The 25,237-nt window shown below is 37.3% G+C and overlaps 1 protein-coding gene across 4 annotated transcripts in view; it reads right to left on the reverse strand.

Moving 5' to 3' along the window:
- The window catches only part of LOC135203733 (band 7 protein AGAP004871-like), an 86,758-nt gene that overhangs the window by 35,380 nt on the left and 26,141 nt on the right, over nt 1-25,237 (reverse strand). For 2 of the 4 annotated variants that reach the window (XM_064233659.1, XM_064233658.1), the window contains exons 4-5: nt 15,731-15,803; nt 11,472-11,554 (exon numbers count right to left, since the gene is read on the reverse strand). In XM_064233659.1, coding sequence (XP_064089729.1) covers nt 11,472-11,554; nt 15,731-15,803 — 156 coding nt within the window. Of the gene's footprint in view, nt 1-11,471; nt 11,555-14,970; nt 15,054-15,730; nt 15,804-25,237 lie in introns of all 4 variants that reach the window. The other 2 variants (XM_064233657.1, XM_064233656.1) reach the window with 1 other exon arrangement.

A 25,237-nucleotide genomic window follows, 5' to 3' on the forward strand; every position in this document is an offset into this window, starting at 1 on the left:
CGGACAATACCACAGCTCTGGCGTACATCCGCAAACAAGGAGGGACACATTCATCTCTCTTTGCAAGTTGGCGGAGGAGATCCTTCTTTGGGCAGAGAAGGAAAACGTAACCCTTCTCACCAGATCATTCAGGGAGAAGAATTGTTGAGAGCGGACCTGTTGAGCAGGGAAGGTCAACGTTCTATCAACAGAATGGACGCTTCATTTAGAAGTATGCCAGAGTCTGTGGAAATTATGGGGTCGCCCAGTGGTAGACTTGTTTGCGACAGCAATGACGAAGAGATTGACGACGTATTGCCTCTCCAGTCCCAGACCGTCAAGCAGTCGCAGTAGACGCCTTTCTTCTAGATTGGACGGGGCTAGACGTCTACGCCTTTCCCCCGTTCAAGATATTAGGGAAGGTTTTTGAAGAAATTCAGGGAGAGTCAAGGGACAAGAATGACTCTCATAGCTCCATACTGGCCGGCCCGAGATTGGTTCACAGAGGTACTGGAATGGACAATAGATGTACCAAGGACACTTCCAGCAAGAGTAGATCTACTCAAACAGCCTCACTTCAACAGGTACCACAAGAACACCCTCGCTCTGGGTCTGACTGCGTTCAGACTATCGAAAGACTTGTCAGAGCGAGGGGGTTTTTTCTAGAGAGGCGGCCAGAGCGGTGGCCGGAGCTAGAAGAGCCTCTACTATTAAGTTTGTACCAGGCGAAGTGGGGAATCTTTCGCAAGTGGTGCAAGAGTCGGAAGATTTCTTCATCCAGTACCTCTGTGACCCAAATTGCCGATTTCCTTTTAATACTTAAGAAGGAAATAAAATTGTCAACTCAGACGATTAAGGGTATCGTAGTATGTTGGCTTCTGTATTTAGACATAGAGGTCTAGATATTACAAATAATCTAGATCTGAGAGACCTCATAAGGTCCTTTGCAACAAGGAAGGAGCCCCAATACAGAGCGCCTTCCTGGAAATCTCGATGTGGTTCCTGAAATTTTAGGAACTACTAGTAAGTTTGAACCGATGGATCAAGCTTCGTTGAGAGATATCACAAAAAAGACCATCTTTTTTGGTGGCATTGGCCACTGCTAAAAGGGTGAGTGAGCTGCAAGCAATTAGCAAACATATTGGTTGGAAACATGACAAAGCTGGTTTTGGCTCTTTTCAGGAGGGGTTCTTAGCCAAGAACGAGAATCCAGCTCATCCATGGCCAAGCCTCATTTGAAATTATGGGTCTTCAGATCTAGTAGGACAGGAACAAGAAATAGTTCTTTGTCCAGTAAGGGCATTGCGCTATTATTTGGATAAAACCAGTAAGATTAGAGGAACTTCAGATCACTGTGGTGCTCTGTGAAGGACCCTAGCAGAGCATGACCAAAATGCTATTGCCTTTTTCCTTAGGGAACTAATTAAGAATCTCATATGTTATGCCAAGAAGAAAATTTCGGCATCCTTAAGGTTAAGGCACACGAAGTGAGAGCAGTAGCTACTTCGTTGGCTTTTAAAAAGAATATGGCCCTCAAAGATATCATTGAAAACGACGTTTTGGAGGACTAATTCAGTGTTTGCAAGTCATTACCTTAGAAACGTCAAAACAACGTTTGACAATTGTCCAAACGTTGGGTCCATATGTATCCTCAGGAGCAGTATTGGGCAAAGGATTTTCCCACTCCATAACTTACTACATGCTAGGTATTTTAATGAAGGGGTGGTTGTTGTTTTTACGGTTGTCTAAGAGGTGATTTCCTCTTTGTCTGAGTGTGTAGTGTGTTTAGGTTAGTGTTGTTTGTGTGGTTCAGGTGGTCTAACTTATCCTAGCATGAATGCCCGTGGGTAGAGAGGGCTAGGGTTTCCTGTCAACAAATTGGTCCCGTCCAGTTGTCAGACCCTTGTATTTAGCTTCATCAACTAATAGGTCACGTCCTAGTTGGAAGCTACTAAGGCTTAGCAGGCTAAGAGGCAGGAATGCTGAAGTCAGCTACCTTAGCAGGTAAGGAATCTAAGAGTATTTTAAAATTTTTTTAAAATTTTAAAACTCTTACAATGTTGCTGTCTTTGACCCACCTCCAAATGTGTCAATCAGCTATATATATACCTGCCAGGTAAGTGTCATACATGAAAATGATGTTATTATGATATAACAAAGTTTCATGTATACTTACCCTGGCAGGTATATATAATTAAATTCCCACCCACCTCCCCTCAGGAGACAGGGTTCAGAGAGAAAAATCTGACGAAAATGGGAATGATTCCGAGCAACACAGCGCCACGGGAGCGGGTAGGGGTGGCGATCACCTGAACTACCAGTGATCTAGCGGTTGCCGCGAGTTTTTGAAAATTCTGCCAGTGCGAACAGAGAATATAGCTATATATATACCTGCCGGTAAGTATACATGAAACTTTGTTATATCATAATAACATCATTTTTTTTCTTTTTTGGCATAAGACAAATGTAATTAACAAATTGCCTTTCGATTTAGGTCTGTTATTGAGGAGTTACTACTTAATCGTATTAGGATTGGAAGATGCCTCTTTCAGTTTATGTACGTAAAAGCAAGGACAATCTCTCTCCTCTCTCTCTCTCTCTCTCTCGTCCCCCCCCCCCTCCCCCTTTCCCCCCCCCCCCCCCCCCCCCCCCCCCCCCCCCCCCCCCCATCTCTCTCTCTTCTCTTCTCTCTAAATTTAAATTTTGTGAAATTATATTTTTTACATATCTTTTTATGCACCAAAAGCTGCCTTTCAGTTGCTGCCATAGGCCTATATGTTTTGTGAATCATTGGAAGTCTGTGGTCATTTGGTAAACACTGCCTGAGGTCACTGACAGTCTACAAAAGCCCTTTTGTTCAGTTTATTTTATAATGAACAGTTAATTTAAACTTTTGACTAACAAGCTTTTACTTGTTCAGGTTGAGACTGCTACTTTTGAAGACGGCCCCAGGTAGGAATCCATTAAGCCTATTCAACACAGAACCAAAACAACCCCTTTGATGGATTTGGTATAATCATTATCAAATGAATCACTGAATGGAAAGCGGTTGAGCCAGGTTCTTCATCTTCCTACTCTGACGTAGGTGAATTCTATGTTTGGCCATTGGGCGATTGATTGGTTTCATTACGTAAAGTGTAGAAATTGTATACAACAGCCATGTTACATGTTATCAGAAATAAGCTTGTGTTTTGAATGAAATTGGAATTGAAAGATAAAATGGAATTTGACTGATGTAGGCTTCTTCAGTCAGTCTTGGGGGAGGCGATGGAATAGAAACAAATGCCTGCATGAATAAGTTAAAAACGCTTGGCAAAGTACCATCAAAGGAAAGGAAAGGACCCAAAGAAGAAGAGATTCTGCAAAAGTGAGAACTGAACAGAGGTGCTTTCTGCTTTCTGATTTGTTTTTAGGACTTTTCTGCTCAGAGGATTCACTATCAGTGTCATCATCACCATCATTATCATCCAGACTTGCTAACTGGTGTCTGCAGTTTAGCATTTTACCTCCATTCCCTCATCTTTACTTTAGTCTTGCTGTTCAACCTTTCTAACTATTACTTCCTAAGTGCAACAGTGAGGGTTCCCCCCAGCCCATTCCCTTGTGCTCCACCTCATTTGTTTCCTAGATCTGTTTATCTTGCTCTCCAACCACTCCAATTCCTTCTTTTCAGTGTCTTAAGCAAAGAATGCCCTAAGTTCCCCAGTGCGTGACTTGAAAACATAAATTTTATGAATTTTATTAATCTTCTGGGCTTACTTTTGGATGGGTTCCTATAGGATCTTATTTAGCACATCTAGAGGACTCCATTTTTTGGGGGCAGCTGGGGATTCACTTTCAGTTTATAATTACCTTGAATAATGCGGTCTTCTGTATCATAACTTTTTTAATATATATTTACACATGCTGTGAGGAATTAAATTCTTTGTGAAGGATATTAGAACTTATTCTGAAATATAAAGTATTAGTACTCGCATGGTGTTGATCAAATTATTATTATTTTGAGTTGGCCCTGTCGGGGAATATTGCCGTCAGTGCACCTTATGCAGTGCACTGTAGGCATTACTTATGGTTTTTTGCATCTCTTTGGCCCCTAGCTGCAACCCTTGTCATTGTTTTTACTGTACCTCCCTTCATATTCTCTTTCTCCCATCTTGCTTTCCACCCAGTCTAACAGTTATTTCATAGTGCAGCTGCAAGATTATCATCCTGTTACACCTTTCAAACCTTTTTACTGTTCAGTTTCCCTTTCATCGCTGAATGACCTCTTAGGTCCCAACGCTTGGCCTTTGTGGTAAATTCTATATATTCCATTCCATTCAAGCCAAGTTTATATAGTTCAGGTATATTTAAATCGCAAAGCTGTTCGTCAAACCGGATACAATAGCCTTTAAAGACTATGGACTAGTGAGAGTATATTAATTCATTTTGAAAAGGTATACAAACATTTGAAACCACCAAAGCAATTTGTCAGATTGTATACAATAACATTCATAGACTATGGATCAGCAAAGCAACAGAATTACCCAACAAAGTGGTAACATATATTGCAGAGTGAAAACAAAAGCAGGGAGAAACAAAATCATAGGTAAAGTCATGGGGTACTATACCAGTGATATCAGTAGATCTTGCATAGGAATTCTAAAAAGCCCTATGAGAAATGGAAATATCAGTCGAGACGTATTGAAATAACTCCTGTACATATTTGATGACTTCACTTGATGGTAGGAAGAAAAGTACGTACTTGAGCAAGATTGCCCCCTCAGTCTATATAACAAGTTATTACGTATTATTATTATTATTACTTGGGTTGTCCGTATTATAAGGTTCTCAAGGAGCTGCAGTGGCAAGGAACACTGTTACGCTGGATCTGGCGACACTGGGGCGTAGCTTGGTTCCCCCTCTCCCAGTCCCCCCCAGTGAGCTGTCTGCGACGCTCAGCCTTGGCTTGACAGCCAATAGAGATGGAGCTCCCACTCGCCTCTCCTGCCAGGTGCGAATTACGCTCTATGATTTGTGCTTTGTTCGCAAAAAAACACTGCACTGGTGGACATCATTCCCATCTGTGTGAAGTCTAAGGAGAAAAGTGTATGAGCGTACAACACGAGTGCCAATGGTGCAGAGAATACAAAGACAGACTTACAGTCATTCATAACGCATTCCAGAACCGGAGAGGAGCTGAAAGAAGAGGTTTAAGCTACCTACGCAGAGTGGCGGAAGAGTTCTACGATTCAGGCATAAAGAAGATGGTACACCACATACAAAAATGCATTGATCTCAACGGCGATTATGTGGAAAAATAGGAAAAAGTCTAAACTTTCCAAAAATGTATTATTCAATGCCAATAATCATGTTTTTCATTGTGAAAAATCTTTGGGAACCTTCCTTTATGGACAACGCTCGTAATAGGGCTTAGTTTTTTCAGACCTATGAGTCTTAAGTAGACTCTTCTCGGGCTGGTAATATATAACAAGTAAAGCAAGTAGAGCATAAAATTCTTATGATCCTACTGAAACCCATCATCATTGAAGTGTGTAAATTCCTAAAAACTGATGGAGACTTTCTTGCATTGTATAATTCCGACCCAATAAATGGAAAAGAATGTTTGATGTTTTTAGTTTTAAAAAACTTGATCACATTCAATGGAAAAAACATTATCTTTGATTAACTCATGTGATACATTTTTTCTTTCCAGGATTGTACTTGATATTGGATTTCCAAGAGGACTTGTTTATATGCCTGTGAGGGAGTAGGTCATTCCTCATTGACCACCAATCCAAGTCATGACCAGACCCAACATTGTTTAACAAAAGCTGATTACAAGACCATCTGTATTTTCAGAAGACCAAGTTGGGACAATTTTGCATTTTCAAGGTAAGCTTTCCTTATTTTATTATACTGGTCTGTGCACAAGGACCCATGCATAACATACAAAACAGGGAGAATCACGTATAAGGTCCAGTTATCCTTGAAGAGGATAGTGCAGTCAGTACGTTGCATGTGGTTCGCTGTAGGCATTACTTAAGGTTGTTTGCAATGTTCCTTCCTCAACCACCTTTCATTCCTTTTAGTGTACATGCATTCATGTATGCTCTGAATTTCTCTTTCAGTGCTGAATGATCTCATAGGTCCCAGTGCTTGCTTGACCTTTGGCCTAGATTTTACGTTCCATTCCATAATAAGTTGGTGACATGTGATAATTTTTAATTTCAGGGACTTTCTTTCATTGCTTTTCATAAGTTTATTTGGCTGTGAAATAGCGGAACATCAGTTGTGGAGTTTCGTACATTAACTTTCTTGCGCTGAAGTGTCCTAATTAGTAATTAACTTCCCAATGCTCGATTGATGTAGCATTGTTAATTTGCGTACAGCATTAGTGCATATGCACATATGCTTAAAAACCAGGAAAATGTTAAGTAGATTTTAGAAGCGACAAGAAGAGCTGCCAACACGAATTTAAAATCAGCATGAACATTGAAGGAAACTCATATAAACAAACATTTAACATTGGGGGAAAACTAGGTACTTATGGGGGGTTATAATAGAAATTTTATAACAGCAATTATAACAGCTCTACAACATCATTTCAAAGTGGGAGTGGAGGGCTGGAGGGCAGCCGGGGGTGGGCACGAACGGGCGGTCAAAGGAGGGTATATATATATATATATATATATAGTATATATATATATATATATATATATATATATATATATATATATACACACACACAAGGGAGTGTATATATGTATATATACAGGTCAGATCTAAATGACCTATAGTGGGTCACATCAGCTTACAAATAGGTCACACATGCTTTTACAGTTCTGTATATAAATCTCATGCACATTAGAGATAGAGAGAGAGAGAATTGGGTCTTGTCTTTTTGCAATGGTCCATATTCAGAGAGAGAGAGAGAGAGAGAGACTTTCAAACATTAAGTAACTTAGTTAACTCAGGTTGCTAAGTTTTTTTATTTAAATAAAAACTTAAAAAGCATAGTAAATGAAGAACGTAGAGAGAGAGAGAGAGAGAGAGAGAGAGAGAGAGAGAGAGAGAGAGAGAGAGAGAGAGAGAGAGAGAGAGAATTGAATATGCACAAGAGTTACAGATCAGCGAGAGAGCAAGGGAGAAAAAGAGTAAATGCACGGGGATGCAGATGAGAGAGAGACCTTACCTTACAGACCTTACATCTTGTTCGGGTTGCCCCAGGTCCCTCAGTGTGAGGCACCTCTAATGTCTACCAGAGAGTTGCTAGTACATCTTCCGGTATATTTTGCATCTTCCAATCTTGGATGGTCTGGGATGCAGTTTAGATATTTGTCGAGCTTATTCTTAAACACATCTACGCTCACTCCTGATATATTCCTCAGACGAGCTGGCAACGCATTGAATAGACGCTGCATTATCGATGCTGGTGCGTAGTGGATTAATGTCCTGTGTGCTTTCCTTATTTTTCCTGGTATAGTTTTGGGCACTATTAATCTACCTCTGCTTGCTCTTTCTGATATTTTTAGTTCCATGATATTTTCTGTTATTCCTTCTATCTGTTTCCATGCCTGAATTATCATGTAACGTTCTCTTCTCCTTTCTAGACTATATAATTTTAAGAATTGTAGTCTTTCCCAGTAGTCTAGGTCCTTAACTTCTTCTATTCTAGCTGTAAAGGACCTTTGTACACTCTCTATTTGTGCAATATCCTTTTGATAGTGTGGGTACCATATCATATTGCAATATTCAAGTGGACTACGAACATATGTTTTATAAAGCATAATCATGTGTTCAGCTTTTCTTGTTTTGAAGTGCCGTAACAACATTCCCATTTTTGCTTTACATTTTGCCAACAGAGTTGCTATTTGATCATTGCATAACATGTTCCTATTCATCATCACACCAAGGTCTTTAACTGCTTCCTTATTTGTGATGGTCTCATTATTAGGTCCCTTATATGCATATAGCTTTCTTTCTCTGTCTCCATAATTTATTGATTCAAATTTATCAGAGTTAAATACCATCCTATTTACCTCTGCCCATCATATACTTTGTTAAGGTCTCTTTGTAGAGCGTTCCTATCTTCATCACAAGTAATTTCTCTACTTATCTTGTGTCATCTGCGAAACTACTCACTACCGAATCCTTCACATTATTGTCTATGTCTTCAATCATAATAACAAACAGTATTGCAGCTAACACCGTACCTGCGGCACACGGATATTACCTTGACTTCATCCGATTTCTCGTCGTTTGCAATAACTATCTGTTTTCTGTTGTGTAAAAAATTCTTTTAACCATCTTCCTACTTTATCCACGATATTGTGTTTTCTAATTTTCTTCGCTAATATATTTATGGTCTACTTTATCAAAAGCTTTTGCAAAGTCTAAATAAACACATCTGTTTCATTTCCGCTTTTCATATTTTTGAATATGTTCTCACGGTGGACTAACAGTTGGGTTTGTGTACTTTTTTGTCCGGGTACGAAACCATGTTGTCCATTTATTAAACAAATTATTTTTATTAAATGTTTCATAATATTTTTCTTCATTACCCTTTCATACACTTTCATAATATGTGATGTTAGACACAGGCCTATAATTACTTGCCTCTAGTCTTGATCCACTTTTGAAAGTAGGGGTAATATATGCTAATTTGTGTCATCATAAATCTTGCCTGTATCTACACTTTGTCTTAATAATATTGCAAGTGGCTTTGCGATAGAATGAACTACTTTCTTTAACAAAATAGCAGAATTCCATCAGGCGCCCTGCAGCAGCTCCATTTTTAATTTCATTAATAGCCTGCACAATATCAGCTTCATTAATATCTATGTCAGCTAAATATTCACTATTTTCATCCCTTACTTCTATATCATTATCTTCATTATCTATTCTAGGGGTGAATTCTCTCTTATATCGTTCTGCCAGTATGTTGCAAATTCCTTTTTTTCATTCGTTAATCTCCCTTCAATTCTCAGAGGGCCTATTTCTATTCTTCTTTTATTCATCTTCTTCGCATATGAGTATAATAGCTTGGGGTTTTGCTTGATATTTAATAGGGTTTTTTCTTCCAAGTCCCGTTTTTCATTTTCTTTTGATTGTATAATCTTTTGTTCTGCATTTTCTATCTTACTTTTTAGTTCTATAACTTTCCATGCATTTTTTTCTTTTGCAAGACCTTTTTCCACTTTCTGATTTTCTGGAACAAGATCCTTCTGTCTCTTGGTATGCATGAATGATGTTTACTTTCTTCTTCGGTATATATTTTCCACTATTTTCTCCAATATTTTATATAATATCTCCGTATTTACCCTTATGTCATCACTTACAAAATGTTATCCCAATCTTTGTTTAATTCTTCATTAATTTCTGACCATTTTATATTTTTACTGTAGAAGTTGTATTTTCCATATCCTTCCCACTTTTTCATTTCTTGCTTATCTCTATTTTCACTTGCTTTGGAATGAACTGTTAATTCTATGACATTATGGTCTGAAATATTCGCATTATAAACTATTATTTCTTTAACATAATTCATCTCGTTCACAAATACTAGGTCTAAAGTATTTTTCCTTTCTTGTTGGCAGGTGATTTATTTGTTGAATGTTGTATTCTAGTAGCATATCTAATAGCTTTTCAAATTGCCTCTTATCTTCTGCACTACTATTACTCTCTTTTTTATATGTATAAGTACAACCACAATCTCCTATTCGTTCTTTCCATTCTACGAAAGAAAGTTGAAGTCACCAGATAGGAGAATAGTCCAGTCCTTGTGATTTCTACATATATCATCCAATTTTTCAATTATTAAGTCAAACTCTTTAGTATTAGGAGGTCTATATATTACTATGTTCATCAATTTTTTCAGATTCAAATTCTACCGCTATTAGTTCACATTCTGAGTTACTATATTTCTCATATATTTTTCCTTGTTTTTTGTCTTTCCCATATATTGCGGTTCCCCCTTGATTCCTATTTTTTCTATCTGATCTATAAGTTTGGAACCCTTTTATTTGATCATCATTCCCAGTCCTCTTGGGAATACCAGGTTTCACTTATATTCATTATATCTATTTTCTTTTCATTTTGGGTTAGTTCTTCTAAGTACTCTATTTTTCTTTTTGGAGAGAGAGAGAGAGAGAGAGAGAGAGAGAGGAGAGAGAGAGAGAGAGAGAGAGAGAGATGAGAGGAGAGAGAGAGTTTGACTTTCAAACATTAAGTAACTTAGTTAACTCAAGTTGCTAAGTTTTTTAGTTTAAATAAAAACGTAAAAAGCATAGTAAATGAAGAATGCAGAGAGAGAGAGAGAGAGAGAGAGAGAGAGAGAGAGAGAGAGAGAGAGAGAGAGAGAGAGAGGCAAAGAAAGTAGAATGTATTTGGAACTCGAATGTCAAAATACTTATTATTACTATGAGAGGCTATTCAGAAGGCATCCTCTTGAGTTCATCATAAGGAGTTTGCTTGAACTGAATGCTCTTGTACTGAGACTAATAATAATAATAATAATAATAATAATAATAATAATAATAATAATAATAATAATAATAATATAATAATAATAATAATAATAATAACAATAATAATAATATTATTGTCATACCCTAACTCTCTCTTTTTACTTAAAGTTTGATTACTGATTTGTGTGAGATTCAGGCAAATCATTTATTTTCTTTAGTAACTATCAATTTATCAGATCATAAAATTCTTTCTTGGCAATTTATCAAAGCATAAGACTCTATGATGTCTCATAGTCTGGCTTTTTATATTTCCACTAGTTTACAGTTTGTTATATAAAAAGTATAATGAATTGTTATAAAACAAGTATAATGAATATAGATTCATTATTAATCTTTCGGGGTATCCGAATGTATTTCACGAGCACTTTAGATAACTCAGTCTATTCACGTATCTTTAAACTTTGGGAACTAGAATGATAATGATCAGTTGACAGTATAAATTTTAATACGAATAAATGTTTCAAGAGAGTTATGCCAGTGCTTCGTTAATTTACAAATTCCGGGAAAAACAATACATTCCAAAAAAGTATAAGTTCCAAAATAAAATTGTTTAAGGTTAGATGGAGGAGGTCCTTTCGTATTTGTGCAAAAGGTGCCTATGGACAAGTCATTATTAAGAGGATTTTGTTGTTGGACCAGGTTCCTTGATCTTGATCTTGCTTGCAACCATATTCCCATGACTGTAAATTTGAAGAGCCAGTCAAGTCGATTGGCAAGGAGGAGGAGGAGGAGGAGGAGGAAGGAAGAGGGAGGAATGAAGGAAGCAGCCAGCCTTTCTTATTTTATTTTTCTGTTCAGGTGGCGTCCATTTCTTGCTGGGCGGTGAATGGATGAGTTGGGTGGTTTTCTTTTTTATAAAACACAAAACCTACTCAGAACAGAAGGGAACATAACTAGGGGAAGTTGGAGGGAGGGAGGGAGTGAGGGAGGGAGGGAAAGAAAGAGGGGCATTTGGAGGGAGAGGGGGGAGAGGGATCTACCCACCTCTTGTGGAGGAACATCAAACGTGACAGTCCGCAGGTCGACTTTTCGGGACGACTCAATACAAGGAAGCGTGAAAAAGATGCCTGGAAAAATGCGATTGGATGCCGTGAGGTACTAGGGAGAGTGGGGGGGCTGGTGTTGGTGGTGGTGGTGGAGGGAGGGTGAGAGTGTTTTAGGGGGGAATGATGGAGAGAGAGTGAGTGTTGGGGAGGTGGTGGGGTGTGGGTGGGAGACAAGACAAAACGAAAGATTGTGAACGAGGTTACTGCCAAAGGTAGAGAAATATATGTACACACAATTGTGAGAGGGCAATCAATTAATTTGAGGGGGTCAGGTCGTACATTGCTTCTTCTCTTAGTTGTGGTAGGGTTGCAGTTGCTGCCAGGTTGGGGATTAGGGGCTTAAAAGGGTTGAGGGATGAGGGGAATGGGGAGGTTTGGTCAAAGATATTACCGGTTAAGAAACGAGAAATAAAAACTTTTCCATCTGTGCGACAGGGGAGGGGGAATATTTCAGATCACTACAAAAGTTCTTCTCTCATCATTTTTTTACAGATCTGGAGGAATTGGGAACTCTGGTAGGGGGGCTCTGGGGGGGCTCTCTGATGGTAGGGGGAATGAGGGTGAGGCCAAAGCCACACTTATTTACATCATAAAAAAAGTCACTGTAAATAAGGCAAGAGGGGTTAAGGCTCACAAAATGATCTCACGTGTCAAAACAATATTTGAAGAATAAGAAGCAAAATTGAGAAGCAGGCTAAACATTATCAGTTGAAAACCAAAACAGATTCATACAAAAAACTGGGCAAAATTCTCGTTTTCACGAGTAAGCTGTTATATGCAGGTAAATACTGACACTGACATGATCACAATGCCGTAAAAAATGTCAAACAATAAAACATCAGAAATGAAAGATTATTCTTGGAAGGAAACATAAGATAGGCCTTCTAGGGGTTGCTAGAGAATAACATATTGATAAATCAAAGCCCATCAGATCTGCTCTACCATTTCATATGTTGCCTACAAGGACAGTGAAAAGAAATGAAAAAAAAGCAAATGTAAAAGTTCTTTTAACATATTTTAGTCTTTGGGAAAGCATATATGGGCAAATGAAAGTAATAAGTAACAGAATAACAAAACATCACAATCAGCAACTAGTTCGTCTAAAGTTAAAACTGACTAAAAGATCGTTAAATGCTCTAGCAATATATATGATACATGAACAGGCCAAAAGAGAAATATAGGCATGAGTAAATAAATATAAGAAATTGAGCAAATACAAAACTAATGAAGCAATTCATTTCAAATGTTATCATAGGCAAGGAAGGATGCTGGGAGGAAAGGGGAGAACCTTGCTTGACAGAGTTCTTGAGCATTGAGCATCTGTATGTACAGTGGTCCCCCCGTATTTGCAGGGAATGCGCACCAGACCCCTCTGTGAATGTTTAGAATCCGCGAATAGTTGGAACCCCTATTAAAACGCTGAAAATGGCCCATTTTGGTAGGTAAAATTCAAGAAAAACCCACTAAAAATTGTTATACCAGGTTTTTTAATTAGTCTTATCACAAAAAGCTCATTTTAAGATGAAATTGATAAAAAAACCAGTAATATGTGGACATTTCTCATAGGAAAATACCGCGAATAGGTGAATTTCCCACAAATAATGGGTACATATGGTCCAGAGAGAAATCCGCGAATCCATGAGTCTGCGAATCGGGAGAATGTGAATACGGGGGGCCACTGATTACCAGTCTTGTGGGAATACACATCATCGACCTGTTATCAAAACATTTTTTACTGGATTAAGCTGCGTTTGCTGAGGAGGAATATCAACACAAAGTATTGGTTGGGGTGGGGGAAGGACCTCGAAGGATATCTCTAAGGATCTCATCACGGTTGACGCATTGTCCCACAGGGCGCGGGAAGGTCCGCAGGTTATTCCTACAGGGTCCTCAGAGTAGGACATTGCGAAGGGCCGTATATACAGTTTCTGCATTCCTGTCGACCAGATTTTTATATCAAAATGAAAGTGAGGGAGAACAAATCTGGCCCGTGAGTGGGACACAGGTATGGGGGTGTGGGAAAGACAAGATTTTATGTAGTGAAAAATATGTGTATATGTGTAAAACTATAATTTGGGGGGAGTGGTGGTAGGGGGTAGTAGGGCAGGGGCTTGGGGTTGTGGCTAGGTGAACAGACCTTCTGAAAAACGTGTTGCAATTAAAGTGAATTCAAATTTGACTCTACTTAACAGTACAAAATGCTTTGCATGTATCAGGCAGTGTGTGCCAACATACACACACTTACACACGCACATACACACAAAGAATAGTGATATAGTTACAGATATATGAGTAAACACAGACTTGTCTAAACAAAGGTGGGGAGGGGGGGAGAGATATATCATACAGATTGTGCCTGCAGTGAGAGAGAGAGAGAGAGAAATGGAGAGAGGGAGAGACAGGAGAGCCCATTTTGAACTATATAGGGCAGCCTGCCCAGGTCGCCATGGGCATCCGCGGCCTTTTTGAGTAGTGCCAGAGAGGAGGGAAGACATTCTGCTCGACGGACCTACAGAGTGCCATAGTCATGCACCGAGGAAAAAAGCCACCACAAAGTATACGCACGCATACGTGGGTGTGTATGAGAGCACATCACAATATATATGTGTAGATATATATATATATATCTGTTCACACGTTCCCATACAAAAGCACGTACGTATGCACGTATGTACATACACATATAGTTTTATTTTTATATACAATCAGATTTAACTACACATGCGCTGCAGAGTAAGAGAAAGGATGTCTGTCGCTCGGTACGTACTACTCTTCATCACTATATTTATATAAAGAAATTACTTTTTGCTGCCACGTCAAGTTACGTAGTCCGATCAGCCGACGTACTGAGATACCTTAGAGAGTGGTCCGCTTACCGAGCGACAGACAGTTTTCCCCCCAGACGGTGAATAATAACTTTTCAATCTGATTTTCAAAAAAATTTTTTGGGGAAAAATGTCAAAATTCCACAATGGCGTTGGGCAATGGTGACTTGGCCTTGTGTCCAACATGACTGCTACTGTTTTTAGATCGAGCGTGTGACTGATTGACTGTGTCGACAGTTGAGAACGGAGGTGGTGGGAGAACGAAGAGAGAGAGAGAGAGAGAGAGAGAGAGAGAGAGAGAGAGAGAGAGAGAGAGAGAGAGAGAGAGTAGAAGGAAAGGTAGGAGAAAGATTAGAGATATGTCAAAGGAAGGAGAGAGGAGAGATAGATTGAAAATAGACAGACCACACAAGAGGAATTTGAAAAAGACACAGCAGTACTTTGAGCAAGCGAATGAATTGAAAACAGTTGTAGTAGTATATAACCGGTGAGCGGAAGATTACAATGACGATAACAGTAACAATAACAATAGTAATAGTGAATAATAATATAATAATAATAATATAGTGTATCTTTCTATGTATATCTCTTTCATTCCCAAAATGAACTTGCCTCTTGGGGGGGAACATCAAATACACTAGTCCTCAAGTCGACCTTTGAGTAGGATTCTATGCATGGCAATATGAAGAAGATCCCTGCAGGTAAGAGAAGAATTTGATGATGAAAGAGAGAGAGCAATTGAAAAAAGAAGAACAAGAACAACAACAACAACAAGAAGAGGGGGAAGGTATAATGGAGATCATAATATTGGGTCATCTGAGGATGCGAGACCTGACGGAATATATATATACTATGCTGTAGCACTTATTTTCGCCTGCATGTGAGTCTGTCCTCAGATATGGCGTCCTGTAGGGGGGAGATTCTGAAAGAAGAGTTTCATGTTAATTAAATAGTTTATTTTTATTCACACTTTTTTTCTCTTTCGTTTCTTTTTTCTCTGAAGCACCGGGACAAACCGAGAGAAGTGAGATAGACAGTTAATAAAAGAGTTTATAGAGTTAATAGGGGGAAATAGCCGGATATAAACGAGAGACGGAAAGAATTGGGTTAAAGTGACAAATCAGCTCGATTCTGATAGATGTTAGATTGATCCAGAATTAGGAATTGCAATTTTGCTGTTATTTCTGTGAGTACTGGCAATGTCAAACATTTATTACCTAAATGAAGTAGTACTCACAGGAGAGAGAGAGAGAGAGAGAGAGAGAGAGAGAGAGAGAGAGAGAGAGAGAGAGAGAGAGAGAGAGAACTTCTTTAATCTCAGTACACCTGACACAGGTGCGTCAATGGAAGAGGGAAACATGAACAGTCTTACCTGGTCCCTTTGAGCCACCTTGTAGCAGTCTTCCTAGTCTGAAGATCACAGCTCTCTCGTACTCCTGCACCACCTGTGGAAGTGTCGGGAAAATGAAGGGAATTAGTTATGTAGGTCGAAAAAATTATCGGATATATTCATATAGGTCGGGAAAATGGACAGAATTAGTCATGTTGGTCGGGAAAATGAACAGAATTAGTCATAAAAATCGGGAAAATGATCAGATATATTCATATAGGTCGGGAAAATGGACAGAATTAGCCATGAAAGTTGAGGAAAATGAACAGTGTTGGTTTAAAAGGTCGGGAAAATGAACAGAATTAGTCATGTTGGTCAGGAAAATGAACAGAATTAGTCATAAAAATCGGGAAAATTATCGGATATATTCATATAGGTCGGGAAAATGAACAGAATTGGTCGTAAAGGTTGAGAAAATGATTGGAATTATTCATATAGGTCGGGAAAATGAACAGAGTTAGTCATAAAGGTCGGGAAAATGAACAGAATTATTCTTATAGGTCGGGAAAATGAATGGAATTAGTCATATAAGTTGGAAAACGAACAGAATTAGTCATAAAGGTTGGGAAATTGAACAGAATTAGTCATAAAGGTTGGGAAAATTAACAGAATTGGTCATATAAGTTGAGAAAATGAACAGAATTAGTCATATAGGTCAGGAAAATGAACATAATTATTTCCAAAGGTTGAGGTATGTGAACAGAATTAGTTTAAAAGTTCGGGAAAATGAGCCAAAATTGTTTCAAAGGTTGGGAACAGTAACAGAAAGTTTGGGAAAATTAACATAATTAGTCTCCGAGGTTGGGAAAATGAACAGAATTAGTTTAAAAGGTTGGGAAACTGAACAGAAAGGTTGGGAGAATTTAACCTAATTAGTCAGAGGTTGAGAAAATGCTTAGAATTAGTTCCAGCGGTTGGGAAAATGAATGGAAAATGAAAAATGAGAACTGCCTTCGATCTGTCGGTCTTAGCGACCATTTACCAAAGGCAAGACTGATCTGAACAATGAGAAACACGGTACGAGGTAAGCATATACGAATGGACATTTTGTGATTAACAAAAGGTCCAGGTCACCAAAAGAAACGAAAAAAAAAAAAACGCCCATGGGCTAGATTAAAGATTTAAAAGCAGCCACCCACATGTGGTCACAGGTAAGTTAGTCAGAAAACAATGCATTTTGTTTTAGGAACAAAGGCATATACAAATGGACAATGCAAAATTAGCAAAACCCCGAAGGCTAGATTAAGGATTTAAGATTTAATTCGAAAAACAATACACTTTGTGTTATAGTAGATTCATGTCAACTGTGCATCTGATGTCTAGGCCAGTCCCTTATGACGCTCCTGATTGGCTGTTGATAAGCCAGTCACAGGGCTGGAAACTCTGTCTCTCTTGAGGAATACATCTGTCAAAAGTATCCCTCAGGAGAGGTGGAACATACATCCTGCCTATGTGAACTCTCTCAAGAGGCTGAGAGTTTCAAGCCCTGTGATTAGCTTACCAACAACTAATTAAGAGCGTCGTAGGGGACTTGGTCTAGACATCAGATGCATGGTTGATGCGAATCTACTATACTAACAACATGAATTTACAAAAGTGTTCAGACTTCTTAAATCCTTAATCTAGCCTTCGGGATTTTGCTAATTTTGTACTGTCCATTTGTATATATGCCTTTGTTCCTAAAACAAAATGTATTGTTTTCTGACTAACTTTACCTGTGACCACGTGTAGATGGGTGCTTTTAAATCTTCAGTCTAGCAGCCTAAGGGCGTCTTTTCGTTTCTGTTTGTCACCTGGACCTTTTGTTAATCTTGTAATGTCCATTTATATATGCTTACCTGTACTGTGTTTCTCATTGTTCTGGTCAGTCTTGCTTCTAGTAAAGGGTTGTTAAGACCGAAAGATCTCAGGCAGTTCTCGTTTTTCATTTTCCTCTGGGGCATTACCTTTATATATATATATATATATATATATATATTATATATATATAATATACATATATATATATATATATATATATATATATATATATATATATATGTATATATATATATATCTATATATATATATATATATATATATATATATATATATATATATATATATATGTATATATACAGGCAGTCCCCGCGGTTACGACGGGGGTTCCGTTCTTGAGACGCGTCGTAATCCGAAAATCGTCGTAAGCCGGAACGACGCTTGGAAATATGTCTTAAACTAATAAAAAGTTATAAAAACCTTACTTGTAATCCTTTGGTTACTACATGTTGTTTCCTGTAGTTTTATGTACAACCTGGAGTTATTTTCATAAAAGAATGCTGGGTTCTTGAAGGTAAAAAAACTATTGTAATCCTCTGGTGACACTACATTCTTGAAGTTTTTGATGTACAACCTGGAGTGATTTTGCAAAATCTTGAGGGCTAACAAGAACAGTGATTACTATTTACGTATCATTATAGACTAATTAAAGTAAATGTATCTTTAAATAGGCTTATATATTAGTATCAACAAAACATTTCCTGCCATGAGTCAGAGGCCGTTTAATGAAACGAACACTTCTCTGTCCTATCTGTTCAGAAAATAAACGTTACGTCAATCCCCGAGACCATTGTTGCCAAAAGCGTCTCTCTCTCTCTCTCTCTCTCTCTCTGATCAAATTACATTGGAAACTTGACATACGATTGCCCTAATATACGAATGTTTTGAGATATAACAGAAAATTTGCGAAAATACAAGCTTGATATACAACGAAATATTTGAGATACGATTTTGCGATGAGTGTTAGTTGTATAGGCGACCGATAAATGGCGTTCAGTCTGTTTGTTTTGTTGTGCTGCATGTTAACACGTCGTTGTTTAGTTCGTTGTATTTGCGCCTATTTTTCGTTGTTTTGTCTATTTTCTTTTATTATTAACCATGGGTCTCAAAGCTAAAGACAAAGCAGGTGATAAGAAAAAACCCAAGAAAATGATTTCGATGGAAGCAAAACATGAAATTATAGCAAAGCATGAACGTGGCGGTTCGTATCGTCGATTGGCAAACGAGTATGGTCGAAATCCTTCTACAATATCCACGATCATCAAGCAGAAGGAAGCTATAAAAACCCCGAGACCATTGTTGCCCAAGCGTTTCTCTCTCTCTCTCTCTACTCTTCTCTCTCTCTCTCTCTCTCTCTCTCTCTCTCTCTCTTTGATCAAATTACGTACTGGATAATGTCTCTCTTGGGATACTTCGATTTTGCCAAATATTGAGGGCTACTCCAAGAACAGTTGATTACTATTTACGTATCATATAGACTAATTAAAGTAAACGTATCTTTAAATAGGCTTATATTATTAGTATCAACAAAACATTTACTGGCATGAGTCAGAGGCCGTTTAACGAAACGAACACTTCTCTGTCCTTAACTCGGAGCGTCGGAAGACCCTCTCTCTCTCTCTCTCTCTCTCTCTCTCTCCCTCTCTCTCTCTCTCTCTCTCTCTTCTCTCTCTCTCTCTCTGATCCAAAATTATATGGATAATGTTCTCTCTTGGATAACTGTTGAATTTGCGTTGTAATCTAACCAGAAAAACTTCGTTTTGGTTATTAGTCTGGAAACAAGCAATGAATTTTTTCCCATTATTTGCCGCTTTTGGACTGTATATGAAACTAGTATGTATTCCATTCCGCTCGGACAACTAGTTCCGCATATGAGGCCGTCACTAAAAACAGAAAAATACAACATAAAAAGGTGTCCGAAAATCATCAATATCTCAAAATTTTTGTTGCATCTAAACCAGAAACTTATTGTTTTATTAATTACGTGCAAACTAAAATAAAGATTTTTTTCATAGTAATGCGTTTTTTTAAAGCGTCGTTAACTCGGAGCGTCGGAAGAACGCCTCTTCATCTTCTCCTCTCTCTCTCTCTCTCTTCTCTCTCTCTCCTCTCTCTCTCTCTCTCTCTCTCTCTGATCAAAAATACTGGATAATGTCTCTCTTTGGATACTTTGGGAATTTGCGTTTGTAATTTCTAAACCGAAACTTCGTTTTGTTTATTGAAACTGGAAACAAAGCAAATGAAATTTTTTCATTAAAAAATTTGCGCTTTTGAATAATTATTACTGGAAACAAGGCAATGATTTTTTCAAAAATTAATTTGGCGGCTTTTGGACTGTTATATGTAAACTAGTATGTATTCATTCGCTCGGAAACTAGTTCCGCATATGAGGCGTCACTAAAAAACATAGAAAAATACAACATAAAAAGTGTCGAAAATCATCATAATCTCAAAATTTTTTGTTGTAATCTAACCAGAAACTTATTTTTTATTAATATACTGTGCTAAAACTATAAAGGATTTTTATCATAGTATGCGTTTTTTAAAAGCGTCGTTAACTCGGAGCGTCGGGAAGCGTCAAGCGTCGTAACCTCGGAACAAGCGTCGTAACCCAGGACGGATTTTTTCCATTGAATATTTAAGAAAAAGCGTCGTAACCTCGGAACGTCGTAAGCCGGAACCGTCGTAACCCGGGGACCGCCTGTATATATATATATATATATATATATATATTATATATATATATATATATATATATATATATATATATATATAAAAATTTTAAATACAAAAATTTATTATTAAATTCAAAATTTATAAGTGAAATTCACAGTATCAGGGAAAATTACTGTTACTTGAAAACAAAGTAAAGTTTAATTAATTCTTGAATCAAATTAAGTAAAATTAAATCAAAATTAATTTATCACAAAATTCAAGAAAATTAATTCAATCAAAATTCAAAGTGTTAGGCAATAATTGAAAATTTGAAATTAATTCACAAGTGCTAAACAACAATAAAACTTGAAAAGAATTCTAAGTAAATGCAAATTAATTCATAAATGTTAGATTTATTTTAATGTGCAATGATTAAGCAATGAAAATAACTAAGTCAATTAAATTGTGAATGCAAATGAAAATATAAAATAAAAAGACACACTTCAATAGGAAAATGAACAATGGAACATTCACAAACACAAAAATACGCAATGTGTAAAAGTGTAAATCTTTTTCACTCAAAAACACTAACCAACAGTTTTTACCAAACCTTCACAACCATCTGTTATTAGTTAACCACAGTTCCTATCAATTATTAGTTAACCACACTCCCTATCCATTATTAGTTAAACACAATTCCTATCCGTTATTAGTTGCAACTAATAAAAATATAACACACTTTACCTTTTTGGTATACCAACTTCTTAATTTGCTGCAGTCTTGTCTTACACAATTTCACAAAAACCAGGCGCCGTTACGAAACAATGTTTGTTCAGATTCCACAAAAAGAAACTAAATAACACTAAATAACTCTAAGAAATATCAAATATGAAATTCTCACAAGTTACGAGTGACCAATTTACGTTACGTTAATATAATCTCAATGATTTCGAGTGAGAGAGAGAGAGCGAGAGAGAGAGAGATCTGACTGCCTCGAGGTCCTAAGATAGAATGAAATCTCTTCCTTTACGGAAACTGGAGAGGGCAGATGTCAAAAACGTTTTTGACATGAAAGCTTCCAGAAAGTTCGAATCTGATGCAATCTCACATACAAAATGTGCAATTCCCACGTGGGACTTGACAAAGACATACCCGTACAAGACGAGTCTGTTAAAAAAAAAAAGACACGTACTCTACTCGATCGAAACGGAGGCTGAGCGACAATTAAGATTGACATGTTTTGATAACAACGCAAGACTCAATTCTTTCGCTATCACATGCGTTGACAGATTTAGGAAAGCAAACGGATCTCTGAGTTCCTCTAATCTCAAAGTGTTGACACAAAAGTTAAACATTCATAGCTTCGAAAAGACAAAGTAAAAATCTCTCTCTTTTTACGTTATATATATATTCTTTTACAACAGGTAATGCGAAATCTGAACACACATTTTAAAACATCCTATTCTAAGCTATCTAGCAATCTGAAAAAATGTTGCACAATCTTACATGACATTTCAAAGAGGGGAAAACATGCATTTTGAAAGTAGCAATATATATATATATATAGAGATATATATATATATATGTACATCGAGCTACAAATGTCCTTTAATATCTAATTCACTCTACTCGGAATTAATATATTTTTCATATATGCTTAACCGAAAGGGAATTTTTATTAGGCGATAATAGAATTGTCGGCGCCCTGGCGCGAACCCAGGACACCAGAAATCAGGAAGTCAGTGAGCTTTTACCCACTCCACCACCGCAGTAAAAGCTTCACGGACGTTCCGGATTTGTATGGTGTCCTGGTTTGCGCCAGGGCGCCGACAATTCTATTATCGCCTAATAAAAATTCCCCTTCGGTTCAGCATATATGAAAAATATATTAATTCCGAGGTAGAGTGAATTAGATATTAAAGGACATTTGTAGCTCGATGTATGTATATGAATCACGGTAATGTGATATAACATGCATATATATATATAATACATATATATATATATATATATATATATATATATATATATATATATATATGTCATATCACATACCGTTTGATTCATACATACATCCGAGCTACCAAATGCCTTTTAATACTATTCACCTACCTCGGAATTAAATATATTTTCATATATGCTGAACCGAAGGGGAATTTTTTTATTAGGCCGATAATAGAGTTGTCGGCGCCCTGGACGCAAAACCCAGGACCCATACAAATACCAGGAACGTCCGTGAAGCTTTTACTCGTGGTGGAGTGGGTTAAAAGCTCACTGACGTTCCTGGAAATGTATATATAATATATTATAATATAATATAATATATATATATAATTATCCTAATATCTAACATTACCGTGATTCATATACATACCTCGAAGTTAACAAATGTCCTTTTAATACTAATTTCACTCTACCCCTTCGGAATTAATATAATTTTTTCATATGCTGACCGAAGGGGAATTTTTTATTTAGGCGATAAAAATTGTTCGGCGCCCAGGCCGCAATATATATATATATAATAATTATATATTATTGCATATCACATTACCCGGTGAATTCATATACATAACATCGGAGCAAACAAAGCCTTTAATAATCTAATTCACTCTACCTCGGAATTAAATATTTTCATATAAAGTGCGGAACCGAAGCCCGGAATTTTTTATTAGGCGATAAATAGAAATTGGCGGCGCCCAAAGGCGAAACCCAGGACACCATACAAATCCAGGAACGTCCGTGAAGCTTTTACTGCGGTGGTGAGTGGGTAAAAGCTTCACTGACGTTCCTGGATTTCTTGGTGTCCTGGGGTTCGCGCCAGGGCGCCGACAATTCTATTATCGCCTAATAAAAATTCCCTTTCGGTTAAGCATATATGAAAATATATTAATTCCGAGGTAGAGTGAATTAGATATTAAATTAAAGGACATTTGTAGCTCGATGTACATATATATATATATATATATATATATATATATTGCTACTTTCAAAATGCATGTTTCCCCTCTTTGAAATGTCATGTAAGATTGTGCAACATTTTTTCAGATTGCTAGATAGCTTAGAATAGGATGTTTTAAAATGTGTGTTCAGATTTCGCATTACCTGTTGTAAAAGAATATATATATAACGTAAAAAGAGAGAGATTTTTACTTTGTCTTTTCGAAGCTATGAATGTTTAACTTTTGTGTCAACACTTTGAGATTAGAGGAACTCAGAGATCCGTTTGCTTTCCTAAATCTGTCAACGCATGTGATAGCGAAAGAATTGAGTCTTGCGTTGTTATCAAAACATGTCAATCTTAATTGTCGCTCAGCCTCCGTTTCGATCGAGTAGAGTACGTGTCTTTTTTTTTTTAACAGACTCGTCTTGTACGGGTATGTCTTTGTCAAGTCCCACGTGGGAATTGCACATTTTGTATGTGAGATTGCATCAGATTCGAACTTTCTGGAAGCTTTCATGTCAAAAACGTTTTTGACATCTGCCCTCTCCAGTTTCCGTAAAGGAAGAGATTTCATTCTATCTTAGGACCTCGAGGCAGTCAGATCTCTCTCTCTCTCGCTCTCTCTCTCTCACTCGAAATCATTGAGATTATATTAACGTAACGTAATATATATATATATAAATATATATACGTTACGTAAATATATATATATATATATATATATATATATATATATATATATATATATAATATATTTACAATTACCAATTTATTTTACAAAAAAAAATTTGAGCATTTATACATGATTAAACTTTGCCTTCAAAAGGATATATAACAAGTCGAAAATTATTATAAATTAATATTCATTATAAGTTAATGACACTGACGAGGCACAAGGCTATGTTTCAAGTTATTCATTAACTGCATTTATGAAATCTAAAGAATTCTATCACGTAACTAAACTAAGGCATGATCCGACCTCCAGCTTACTCCGGACGTGTGCAAGATTTTCCCCTCACGCATAAGTGGTAAAGATTATATTCTTAGTGCAACTGCTTTGAGGTTTTCCTCCTGTTACACCTTTCATGCCAATTCTACTCTCAGTTTCCCTTCCAGCGCAGAATGACCTCATAGGTCCCAGTGCTTGGCGTTTGGCCTAAATTCTTTATTATATTCCATCAGCTACCAGAGTTTTGTTTTCGTACACAAATCAAGAGAGAGAGATATGTGAATGGGCAAGTTGGTGATTTTAAGATGCTTATGTCACGAATTCACTGATAGAAAGACTTCGAGCTTCTGCAGAAGTAGGGAAACGTGATAATTTTCAAGGCTGAAGCATCAATGTATCATTACCGTATAAGGCTGTATGAGCCGTGGCCCATGATGTTTTCAGCCACTGCCAGACGCACGATTATAGCTAACTTCAACCTTAGATTAGATAAAAACTACCGAGAGACTGGAAGACTGCAATTTGGTACGTTTGAGGATTGGAGGGTGGATGATAAATGTACCAATTTGCAGTCCTCTAGCCTCAGTAGTTTTTAAGATCTGAGGGCGGACAGAAAATACCTAATTGCAGCCCTCTAGCCTTCGAGAAGCCAGGGTAGTGTTTAAGTTCTGAGGAGGACAGAATACAGGAGTGTTTAGCTGAGGACATTGACCAGATAGTAGTGTTTAAGTTTTTCTGCGGACAGACAGAATAGTAGTGTTTAAGTTTGAGGGAACGGACAGAATAGTAGTGTTTAAGTCTGAGGACGGACAGAATAGTTAGGTGTTTAGTTTCTGAGGACGGACAGATAGTAGTGGTTTAAGTTCTGAGGAGGACATAATAGTAGTGTTTAAGTTTCTGAGGACAGGACAGAATAGTAGTGTTTAAGTTCTGAGGACGGACGATAGTAGTGTTTTTAAGTGGAGAACGGACAGAATAGTAGATGTTTAAAGTTCTGAGGACGGAAAACCAGAATAGAGTTGTTTAAGTTTGAGGACGTGACAGGATAGTAGTGTTTAAGTTTGAGGAACGGACAGAATAGTAGTGTTTTAAGTCTGAGGAACGGACAGAAATGTAGTGTTTAAGT

The sequence above is a fragment of the Macrobrachium nipponense genome, chromosome 36 (genome assembly GCF_015104395.2).
Source record: "Macrobrachium nipponense isolate FS-2020 chromosome 36, ASM1510439v2, whole genome shotgun sequence".
Classification (NCBI taxonomy): Eukaryota; Metazoa; Arthropoda; class Malacostraca; order Decapoda; family Palaemonidae; genus Macrobrachium; species Macrobrachium nipponense.